At 35.9% G+C, this 11,618-nt stretch overlaps 1 protein-coding gene and 1 long non-coding RNA gene across 6 annotated transcripts; one reads left to right on the top strand and one right to left on the bottom strand.

Annotated features, from left to right (window-relative positions):
- Positions 1-4,992: 4,992 nt before the first annotated feature.
- On the bottom strand, positions 4,993-7,088 carry LOC112494528. The gene is made up of 2 exons (XR_003060024.1): positions 6,953-7,088; positions 4,993-6,866 (listed from the first exon to the last, which is right to left on the bottom strand). It is a non-coding gene; the product is annotated as an uncharacterized LOC112494528 (long non-coding RNA).
- Positions 7,079-10,668, top strand: LOC107268764 (mannose-6-phosphate isomerase). Of its 5 annotated transcripts, none has more exons than XM_015741864.2 (6): positions 7,079-7,316; positions 7,559-7,888; positions 7,980-8,295; positions 8,388-8,555; positions 8,642-8,844; positions 8,951-9,157. In XM_015741864.2, the coding sequence occupies exons 2-6, from the start codon at positions 7,571-7,573 to the stop codon at positions 9,155-9,157; spliced, it is 1,212 nt and encodes a 403-aa protein (XP_015597350.1). In that variant the 5' UTR covers positions 7,079-7,316; positions 7,559-7,570. The 5 variants fall into 5 exon arrangements, with proteins under 5 accessions (XP_015597350.1, XP_015597331.1, XP_015597359.1 ...); XM_015741845.2 differs by having other exon boundaries at positions 7,081-7,273; XM_015741873.2 differs by having other exon boundaries at positions 7,295-7,393.
- Positions 10,669-11,618: the final 950 nt, after the last annotated feature.

Raw genomic sequence — 11,618 nt, 5'->3', positions numbered from 1 at the left:
TGGTTCATTTTTATATGCTCATCATTATTTTTATGCCCGAGATTTATAAGTGCATTTTTGTTTTTGGTAATTTTCCGTAATGCCTTCTTTATCCGTCTAAATCTTATTTATGCTATTCAAACATGAAACAGCGTAACATAGGTGTTTGTCACAGGTAGGCTCTCGGGAAGAAGAAACGTTCGCTGTTTGATGTACCAATTTATTACATGTATACGAGCTAATATAATACCATCGTGTGCCATCGAGTCATTGTGGTATATCATTTAGCAAACTTATATTTCTGTAGTTACCCACGTTCGAGGGTTTGTTTAAAGTTTTATTTGCTCACTCTATTATTTACAAAGCTCCATATGGATATTAAGGGAATTAACATCGGCAAAGTTTACTGCCTCATTACTACGGTTTATGTAATATGCAGTAAGAAAGGGTTGATTCAAGTCTCCCTATTTGAGTGTTCACCCGGTTTAAAATCGTGGATCTCGAGGAACACACGAATTCATTCGACCAATGAAAAACGTGGAACTAGTTCGAGAGTCTCGTTCAGGTGGCGCGTCGACGCGCCAAAACACAGCTCCAGATTATCACGCGTAATATTACTATATATACACGACCAATCAAAAACGTGGAACTGCTTCGTGAGCCCTCCGCTAAGGTGGCGCGCCGAAACCAAAGAAAAATTGCCATCACCAAAAACAGGCTCATTGGCAATCTCCCTACTCATATCTGGTTATAGCTCGTTATACTATTTGGTGGTTTTAATTCTAAGTATACTTTTTTATCACCATCATGAATGCATGTAATTTTGTCCACAGCATGAAGTAGTAACTTTAAAAAAATGGTTTCTAATAAAAATATGATTAGTATATCATAGAATATGTAGAAGAAAGTTTCTAGGAAACAAAATTTTTTAACTCTAAGTATACTTATTTATCACCACGCGTGTTGTTCAAAATCATAGATCGACCCGTATTGGTGAGGGGAGGGGACGGAGGCTTGAACGCGTACTAATACCATTCAAAGTAACTAGGGACTACTTTCGCATGCTGCCAATCTCGCCTACACTGAACTCGTGGATATACTATATGTGAGATATTGATAGATAGAATCTATTTAATTGGTACAGACTGTGTAAAATTACCGTGTTAATGAATGAATGGAATAAAAATTAATTTTTTAAAAAGGGTATATTATATCAGAGATGAGTAGGGAGATTGCCAATGGGCCGATATTCTTGAAACCAATTTTATTTTGGAGTAAACGCGCCACCTGAGCGGAGGGCCGTCGAACCATACCCACGTTTTTTATTGGTCGAGTATATACAGCGTGTCCCAAAATTACCTGACCAACGGGGTATGGCGGTATTCGGGAGGCACCACTGATCACGAAAATGACCTTCCTTTTGTCCGGAAGATCATAGTTTTTAAATGGGAGCAGGTCAAAGTTGACCAATTAGAACGAGGCGTCAAGAGAAACGTAGGCACCTACGAACTCTGAGTTTTCTTCCCTCGCTATTGTTTCTCGGTAGCTTGTTCCTTGTTTCCCATAGGCATGTCTTCGGCTGACGTCATCCTGCCCGAAGCCACCGAGAAACAAAAGCGAGGGAAGAAAACTCAGAGTTCGCAGGTGCCTACGTTTCTTTTGACGCCTTAATCTGATTGGTCAACTTTGACCTGCTCCCATTAAAAAACTATGACCTTCCGGACAAAAGGAAGGTCATTTTCATGAACAGTGGTGCCTCCCGAACACCGCCATACCCCGTTGGTCAGGTAATTTTGGGACACCCTGTATAGATATACTACGCGTGATATTTGTGAGCTCCGTGAGACGCATGGATTATAACGGGTGGTACTGTAAAGCGTGTGTTTTCTATTGTCGACGCGTCACGTGGACGGAGATGCCTCGAACCATACCCACGTTTTTGATTGGTCGAGCGTATGTATCAAAGTACTCTAAGCAAACTCCAAACGTGGATAACAACTGAAATACAGTTTTCTCAATCTGTACGCCACGGTAACTAAGTATCATACGTGTATGGTAACGCCTCAACGTGCGAGAGTCTCGCCCACACAGCGCAGAAATATTTTGTCAACATTGCCAAAAGTTTCCCTTGAAATAATGCAATATTACCGGAAATATATTGAAAATTGTTTAAATATTTCTGGAATGTTGCAGGAACCTTGCAATGTCCGCTCAGCACGTTGCAATCATAATATTGCTATAATATTGCCGGTCAATATTTTGGAAATATCAATGCATAATATTAATAAAATATAACTCAGATAGATAACTGAGAAATAATATAACTGAGAATAAATTCCAATGCCAGCAATGTATCGTGGGTTTCTTTGGGCAAATTGCCTATACCTCCTTAAATATTACCTCGGTTGTATTTTTAAATACTCTATACAAATGCAATAATTTCACATGTAATTTTTACATGCAGAATACAAAAGTATATATCGACGGCGAAGACGAAAACCGAATAATCGACGGATTAATTATTTACCCGGTCCTACGTTTTTTCATGCGAGTTGCCTTGGCCACCTAGCGGCGCGGCAGCGAACTAGTGTTCGCTCGGATACTCCGAGTCTGGTTAGGGACTCTTGTCACAGATTTCAGCAATATATCAGAAAGTTTTATTTATTATATTGCTCTGAAATATTGTGCAATATTTGACATAAAGACATCAACAACATTGCTGTCGCATTGAAATATTGGAATATTGTTGTAATGTTTTCGAAATATAGTGTGCTGTGTGGGCGGGTTCGAGACCCAATTATTATTACTTTTTTTTTTATTAATCAACAATGCTTATTGAACCGATTAATTAACTTGGAATGTAGCAAATGCATGATTATATTATACCATATACATTTTATTATATTATACAGTCGTGTCTATTTTTATGCCGTTGATACATTCCACATAAACCAGTATATAAAAAATGGGTGATGCCCAAATGCGCACAAACCCAATTTGACACAAATGCGAATTTCTGCCTCTTGAGCGATATTTTATCATTAATTCAACTATATTGTAAGTTATCTTTATCTGACGGAGCCTTTTCAAGGATTTAATGCTCTCTTCAGTCGATATACTTATTCATATATCAGACGATATACTTATTCACTAACCTACCCAGTCTCCGAAATTTGAACATTCCACCCTATTCTAACCTTACCTAACTAAACCTAGCGTAAACTAATGTTGAACCACATACGATATACTATAATAAGACACTGTTCGTACCTAATTCTATTCCATCTATTTAGAAGTGGACAGAATTTGCAGTAAAAAGTCATTTGTGTCCAATTGGGTCTGTGCGGCAGTGGGGCCCCCCCCCCCCCTAAAAAAAATAAGTAGAAGGAGGAACTCGGAATTTTCATGAACCTTCAAAACCGCATTAAAAAGCCACCTGCAAATGAATTTTACCCAATGAAATGCTATATGTAGACATATATTCCGCATATAAGGATCGCGAGGCACACAATACATGGGTATGTCCAGGCTATTGACATATAGTGTGGACTACGCGATCCCTACCTTAGATCCTTTGAAAAAGTGTCCGCTCAAATAAACATAGAGGAAATCAGGTGGCGGCCAATCGTTCTCCTTTTCTAATGTTCCCATTGCCTATGTTTTCTATACTCTCGTACTACGGCTGCTGGTTAGAAGAAGATAGGGCTTGGCCGCCACCAGTCGCTATCTTTTTCTTTCAGCCGACCATTTTTCCTATGTCTATGCGTAGTCCATACTATATGTCGATGGCCAAGTCTATTTGTACTCACAAGGGGAGGAAACGGTATGGGAAATGAAGTTCCGAATGAGACTTCGTAGTGATGAAACCTCATACCATGCTCAAGTTCTACAGACCAATGGACAGCCGATTCTGATAGAGCCCTAAAGTTTGTATGGGAACTTATATATCTAAAGGTGTAACTTAGCTAGAAGAGGGCTTCGTAGTGATGAAACCTCATACCATGCTCAAGTTCTACAGACCAATGGACAGCCGATTCTGATAGAGCCCTAAAGTTTGTATGGGAACTTATATATCTAAAGGTGTAACTTAGCTAGAAGAGGGTTGCCGGGCGAAGCGGTAGCATGTCAGCTTGGTAAGCCAAGGGTTCCGTGGTCGTCTCTGTGCTCGTGAATTTTTATTTCATGAATTTTTTTGCATTTTATTTCTGAATTTGTTTAATATTATAATATAATCATGCAAATATGTGTTGTCATTACAATTTTATTATTTTTGCTTCTTGTAAATAATAAAAATCAGGTTGTGAAAATACAAATACTCGTATACACAATATTTTATATATTATACTCCATATAAATATTTTACAGTGGTAGTTATTGCGAATAGGTTTTAAAAATTTTATTACTTTCGTTATAACTCTTACGATTATGATAGTATCGTAATTAATAGCAAAAATAATAAAATTGTAATGACAATACATATTTGCGTGATTATTATTACAATATTAAACAAATTTAGAAATAAAATGCAAAAAAATTAATGAAAAAGAAGTTTACAAGCAGAGACTCGAACACGAAAACTTCAAAAAGTCACAAAGCTGCATGTTCAATTTTTTTTACATCCAATTTTTTTTTCATTATGAGTAGTTATTGAACTTTATAAATAAATTTTACAAAAATTATCAAAAAATAAGGAATTTAAATAATTTTTTCAATGTAAAATTTCTTTCACTCTAGAAATGGACTTTGTTGTTGAAAACGATGTGCTATTGTTATTGTAGTAAAACTAGGACTTCTTTAAAAATGTTGATAAATGTGAAAAAATGAAAGGGCGTTTGGTGTTGTTGGTCAACTTTTTACCCCCAGACGTAATAAGTTAACGGATGAAACATTTGAAAGGCTTCTTTTTTGCAAATATAACAGTGGGGTTGGTAATATTTCATAAATTAGATAACTATCGAATATTACAAATTTAATTTTAATTGCATTTGGGGATTATAATCATAATAAAATTAATAGAAGATAGTTTCTTTATTTACGTCTTATAATTGATGTTAGTACTGTTTTGGTAACGCGAAAGCAGAAAATTGTAACCAGTGATTGTAATAGTGATTCTTCTTTAAATATACATTGCATAGAACCTAATATTCATTCTTCTGATGAAATACAAAATCTACAATTCAATTAAACTTTATTTCTACATTTTGCAAACTGCTATATTGATTCTTTGTGGCGATAGTGGCAGAATCCTTTTTACATTGGGATGTATTTGGTGGTATTTTTTTTTCATGGTTCGATTCTACAAACCAATCGTAACATCGAAAAAAAAGCAGAGGATTTAATTCTAATTGGCTTATGGCTAATTTCTTCAACTTGGGATAATATTTATCCTGCGGATAAACTCCTAAAACATTAAAATGATTGGTTAGCTAGAGATTTATCCGAAACTGAAGAAACTGGCCATTAGGGTCGTTCTACAATAGGACGTTGTCGGTATACATTTGTCGTAAGTCATTTCTATATACCAATCAAAATGATTTCTCCACTTTTTTCGTTGCTATGGTTGACTTGTAGAAGCGACTTGCGACAAACGTCTACCGACAACGTCCCATTGTAGAACGTCCCTAATAGAAATGACTTTCGACAAACGTCTGCCGACAACGTCCCATTATAAAATAACCTTAATAACTAGAAAACTCCCCACAGCATTAGGTGCATGCCAATTATTCAATTTGTGCCGACTTTTATTGACACGAAGTTTCGCTATTCGCTGGCTCCAACGGAGTATTTGGGAAACAACTAATGATATCGCTTGCGTTGACATAACTCTACACAAGTGAGTAATCGGAAACCAGACTGTTGTGTCTCGATTAAGGCTCGTGCACAGTTGATGCTTTCTCCGGAGCACAAAAGACGCTATAAAGAACAGACCTAAAGCTGTGAAAGCTTCCTATATCTTAATTTTGTAATGCTTGGTTTGATCTATGATCTAGATGACCAATTGCGTAATCTTAAATCTAGATTAAAAAATGATAATATCATCTGTATCTGATCTAGATACATTTTGTGGATCAAAATCTTGATCTGCATTAGATTATCTATTTTTTAATCTTGCACAACACTAGTCCCGACTCTCCCGTTCCGTGAACCGTAACGGCTTACGTGAAAAAACAATTGCTCCGTCAATATTTTGACATGTGATGACATTCTACGTATGAAAATTTGAAATAATCATTTTGAAAAAATTTTATAACTTGAAAATTTCTATTTATTATTATCTTTTCTTATAATTTTATTTAAAACGATCCAGTAGCGCATCGAGTACTACCCTTAATGCCCGCCCGGGGCCGTCAGGGGTGGTATTTGTCCTTTTTGATGAACCCCGTCCGTAAGGGGTTTTTGTTTTACCTGATTCCTTTGGATCATGGTATTGTTTTGTGTTCGCTGCCTGAGCCTTCCTTTCTCCGCGGTTGCACCGCCAATTACGCTTCTTGTTTTCTTCTGAAAACAGATCAAAAATATATATAATGAATGTATAGAAGTTCACGATACCCCTGTATCCATTTCTCAGCCAATCACAGCCTTTGGTGCTCGCCGTGCAGCGGAGGTATGACTCTTCATACCTCGTGCATTAATTTATTGATGACCACCAAATGTTTTAAGTAGACTAGCAATCATCGGCTAGCGTTCTTGCATTGATTAATTTTTTCGAAGGGAGAATCTGTTCAGAAATATCTGTTTTATCGACCGTAAATGTGTGTTCCTACACCCATATCCAGTCAATGCTGGATACTGCAATCATTTTTTAATTTTTTACGAAAACTAACGACCACCAAACATTTTAATTATGATATTCGTTACCACCAAACGATTACGCATCGATTGAGCACCTGAAAAACTTAATTCGTTGAAAAAAAAAATGTCGGCTAACTTCACGGTCAAATTTTGATTATTCGATTATAAAAGAATGACTGACCACCAAATGTTTTTATTAGGCCACCAATGACCACCAAACGACCACCAATCGATTTGGTATGATAAAAAGTTAAAATTGCCCGGCTAACTTCACTGAGGTGACGCGCTGGCCGGACTATCTCCGAATACAGGTGTACGCGTTCCAGTATGGTTAGAGTTCAGTGGTTTTCTACAAGTGTAACTTGTCCAACAAAGAACCAATTGGAGCAAACAATTGCCTAACTTTTATGTCGACTAGCGTCGACTCAACTCGAATAAATCGAAAACCTACTTTGTGTACAGATTTCGGTAAATAATTAAGGAATAGTACGTCAGCAAATCGGTGAGTGATCCACGAACTTCCATCAAACCATCGACATACTTATGTAAATTTAATATTACCGATATAGAAAAACATTCACAGTTTTAATAGCTTTTTATTCTTTATTGCACGTAATGCACGGTATGGTCTAAATCCAACAGGCAGATGTAGATAAATATTTGTTTACTAAATCCATGCTGAGTTTTTACAAGTACAAAACAATTGTTGTTTTAAAAACTAACAATATAAACCTGCTTTATATTTTATTTTTTTACCTTTGTATAAAATTAGAAATAACTATTGTAGATATCGTATAAAATGGAGTTGAAATGTATGGTACAGTCTTACGATTGGGGCAAGCATGGAATCGACAGTACTGTTGCCACATTGACAAAATCTGCAAATACAGATTTTATCCTAGATGAAACTAAACCATATGCAGAACTTTGGATGGGTACGCATCCCAATGGTCCATCATATTTAAAAAAAGAAAATAAATCTCTTGACAGTTATATAAAAGAAAATAAAGAAGTTTTGGGTGTAGCAGTCGAAGAAAAATTTGGCATTCAATTACCTTTTCTTTTTAAAATTTTATCTGTTAACAAAGCTCTATCGATTCAAGCCCACCCAAATAAGGTAAATATTTAATAATAGTTTGATTTTGTCATCATAAACTCAATGTGCTTTAAAATAAGTATATTTACATTATTTATTTCTCTTGTTTAAGGAACGTGCTGTACAATTACATCGATCTCATCCAGATATATACAAAGATCCTAATCATAAACCGGAGTTAGCAATAGCCCTAACACCGTTCGAAGCATTATGTGGATTCCGTCCTATTTCAGAAATAAAACAATATTTAAAATCTGTTCCGGAGTTACGTACTATTATAGGTGAAGACAAGGTACTTGAATTGATGACAATGGATGAAGCAGGGTTGCCTGCTGCACTAAAAAAATGTTTTCAAAATTTTATTAATTGTGATCCTGGCGTAGTGGCGTTGCAATTACGAAAGTTATTAGATCGCATAGCGAGTTTAGGTAATGATAGAAGTATTTCGTTCAATTAGTAAATTGTTCAAAATTAAATATACGTATCTTTTGTGATCTTGATATATCGGATTGTTTTTCAGATGAATCAACTAGACAAATTTTGAATGCTAATTTGCTTGAGCGGTTACATTCCGAATATCCAGGTGATATAGGCTGTTTTGGAATTTATTTATTCAATTTTATAACATTACAACCTGGAGAAGCTATATATCTGGGACCAAATGAGCCACATGCTTACCTTTCTGGTGGTAAGAAGTACCCATTATGAGAAGTAGCTAAGTTTATAATTTATGTTTGATTTGCAACAATATAAATTGCTATTATAAATTTTTAGATTGTGTTGAGTGCATGGCGTGTTCTGATAATGTCATACGAGCAGGTTTGACACCAAAACTTAAAGATGTGACGACATTAGTTGAAATGTTAACGTACAACTGTGAACCAAGTTCAGCCAAACGATTTCAACCGTCACGAGAAGACGAATGTTCTGAGATCTTTCGACCTCCTGTACCTGACTTTGCTGTTGTCAAAATTACCGTGTGTTTTCATATTGCGATATTTATCAGTATAATTCTGTTGTTTCTTATATTTCAAAGAAATCGCAATGCCAATGTCTTACTATTTATATCTTTAAATATTTCAGATACCTCCGGGAAGAGCATTGTATAATCTCATTCCGAGGAGTACAGCAAGTATTCTCATCATAATTAATGGAAAGGCAGAAATATCACCGTTGAAAATTCTCAATCGAGGTTCGGTACTTTTCATCCCGGCAAATGAGAAAGTGATCGTAAAGGTGCTATGTGGATGCCATCCCATGCTGATGTTCCAGGCATTACCAAATGTTTGAAAAACAAGTGGATCTCTAATGGACTTTTGATTATGTCCTATCAAGGATAGCATGTTTTCAATAATCATGGCCGAATAGTGAAAATGAAACACATCTTTGTCCCTTAACTTTTATTATAAACGTAAAATTCTTCATAACATCTCTTAAAGTAACCGAGATTTTTTTACATTATGAAATATTCTATCGAATTTATATTTCTCATAATTTTTTTTTTTTTTTTTAAATAATAGCAAATAGCTAAGCACGTACATTTTTTATCTCTAGGTTATCCGAAACGTTTGTGAAAAATGTGTACTGCATATAGTGTTCACATCAAACTAAAAGAATAACGTTAATGTTGTTTTTGCCCTAACATATCTAGTTAAAGAAGTTACGAAGAAACATCATCTGTGAAATTTAGTGAAACAGTCAAGGTACTAGGAGATAACATGCCCAAATTCCATTTGTAGTGATGACATTAGTAATTAAAATATTTCTTATACTACAAGCCGTGTAATAGATGTTACTAGTCATTACAGTTTTAACCCATTGCACTATTCGGAACCTCGGGAAATGTCAGGCCAAATGCGGCTGCCTAGATTGTCGCGGTGAAAGGCGAGCGGTGGAGCGCGCGTGCCGAAACTTGAGACCTATTCTTACCATCGAGCGCAAATGAGTCATGCCCGTATTTACTTCACGCGATGAAACTCTTGTGAAATTCAAATGAATTTGAATCAAAAACTTTAAAAAAATACTTTAGTTATTACATAAGATGAAAACAAATTCTGATTAATTATAATAATATAATTAATTACTAACAAAATAAAAATATGTAAAACCAAATCCACGGTAGTAGTATTTGAACATCAAACCTAAAACTGAAAAACGCAATTTAAATAAAATATTAAATATCAACAAATTATTAAATTGAAAAATACTTATAAGTATAAATTTAATATTCTTGCATGGTATGATATATTCTAAAGCATTCCGGTACATACTTGGTCCAAAACTAAGACGACGAGTCAGACTCGTGATATTCATGTTCGACCTGAAATGTCGAGTACGAGTCAAGCTCGTGATATTCACGTTTGGTCTGGAACTGAACAACGAGCCCGACTCGTGACATCCGTGTTTGGCCTAAAATTTTCATCAAGAGTCAGACTCGTCAATATAGTGCAAGGGGTTAAGCAGTTGATTATTGAGACTAAGCCTTTTTAAAGTGTACATATTATTTGAAATATATTTATTTATCGGCAGATTTTAACCAGAACTTTATTATTTTGATAAAATATCAATCCGCTTCCAATCGAGTTCAAATTCTAATGTAGATTAATCTATTATAAGGTACTTAGAAATCTCGAATGGCAACATGTTTCACGAAAAACATATGTATACAAAACAAAATTGCTAAAAAATGCTTATGTTTTTACTGGTGTAGTATTGAAATATGGCTGGTATATGTACAAAAACAATTCACTTGTATATTTGCAGATAGCAGAAATAAAACGTTTAAAGGATGGAATATAAAACCGATACATAAATCCAATTGTTTCATGCAATGCCACACTTTGTAATCAGAGAGAGAGACAGAGAGAGAGAGAGAAAGAAAGAAAGAGAGATAGAAAGAGAGAGAGAGAGACGGTTTATTCGATCCTGGAGTAGACTCCTTAAGGACCGCAGAATAAAATACATTTAAGTTCAGGTTCAGTGAGTGAATATAGATATAATGTGTGTTACAAATAATGCACTTTAATCGTAAATATATTATAATAAGCATGAACTGTAGAATGAGATTAAATTAAATTAAGTTAGCCTAACTTAGCCTGATCGATATTGAAAAGCACAAGAGCAGACGATAGCAATGAAAACGTTTATCCAGGATTATGGCACAGATCACAGATCCGCCTCGCGCTCTTCCCCGGCCGGCAAGTAGTTCTGGCATTTTAGCCGAAAGTCTGCAAGATTCTCAACCGTGGTAATCTCCGGGGGCAGTGAATTTCAAAATTTAATACTCCTGGAATTCATCAATGTGCGCTGGTAGAGACTGGGCATTTAAACAGCATACGTTGGTAACAGTAGTCGCTGGTGTCACAGATATAGCGGGAGCAGTGTTGCGCATTCCAAAGAGTCATAAAGACAGTTGCGATCTCCGGGGGCAGTGAATTCCAAAATTTAATGCTCCTGGAATTCATCAATGTGCCCTGGTAGAGACTGGGCATTTAAACAGCATACGTTGGTAACAGTAGTCGCTGGTGTCACAGATATAGCGGGAGCAGTGTTGCGCATTCCAAAGAGTCATAAAGACAGTTGCGACAGGTCCGTGGATGGCAAGACTTTGATAGGACGTGATTCAGCGTCACGCCTAACTAATACCGCTGAATCCTTAATCCAAACAAACTTTGGCTGTATCGCTGGGAACTTTTTTAGTACACGGTCTCTCAATTGGCGTAATTGCAAAGGCTGACGTCTGTTAATATAT

This window comes from Cephus cinctus, unplaced genomic scaffold (genome assembly GCF_000341935.2).
Source record: "Cephus cinctus unplaced genomic scaffold, Ccin1 Ccin1_scaffold0066, whole genome shotgun sequence".
Classification (NCBI taxonomy): Eukaryota; Metazoa; Arthropoda; class Insecta; order Hymenoptera; family Cephidae; genus Cephus; species Cephus cinctus.
The sequence above is the reverse complement of the archived record's forward strand: the minus strand, read 5'-3'. Positions and strand labels throughout refer to the sequence as shown.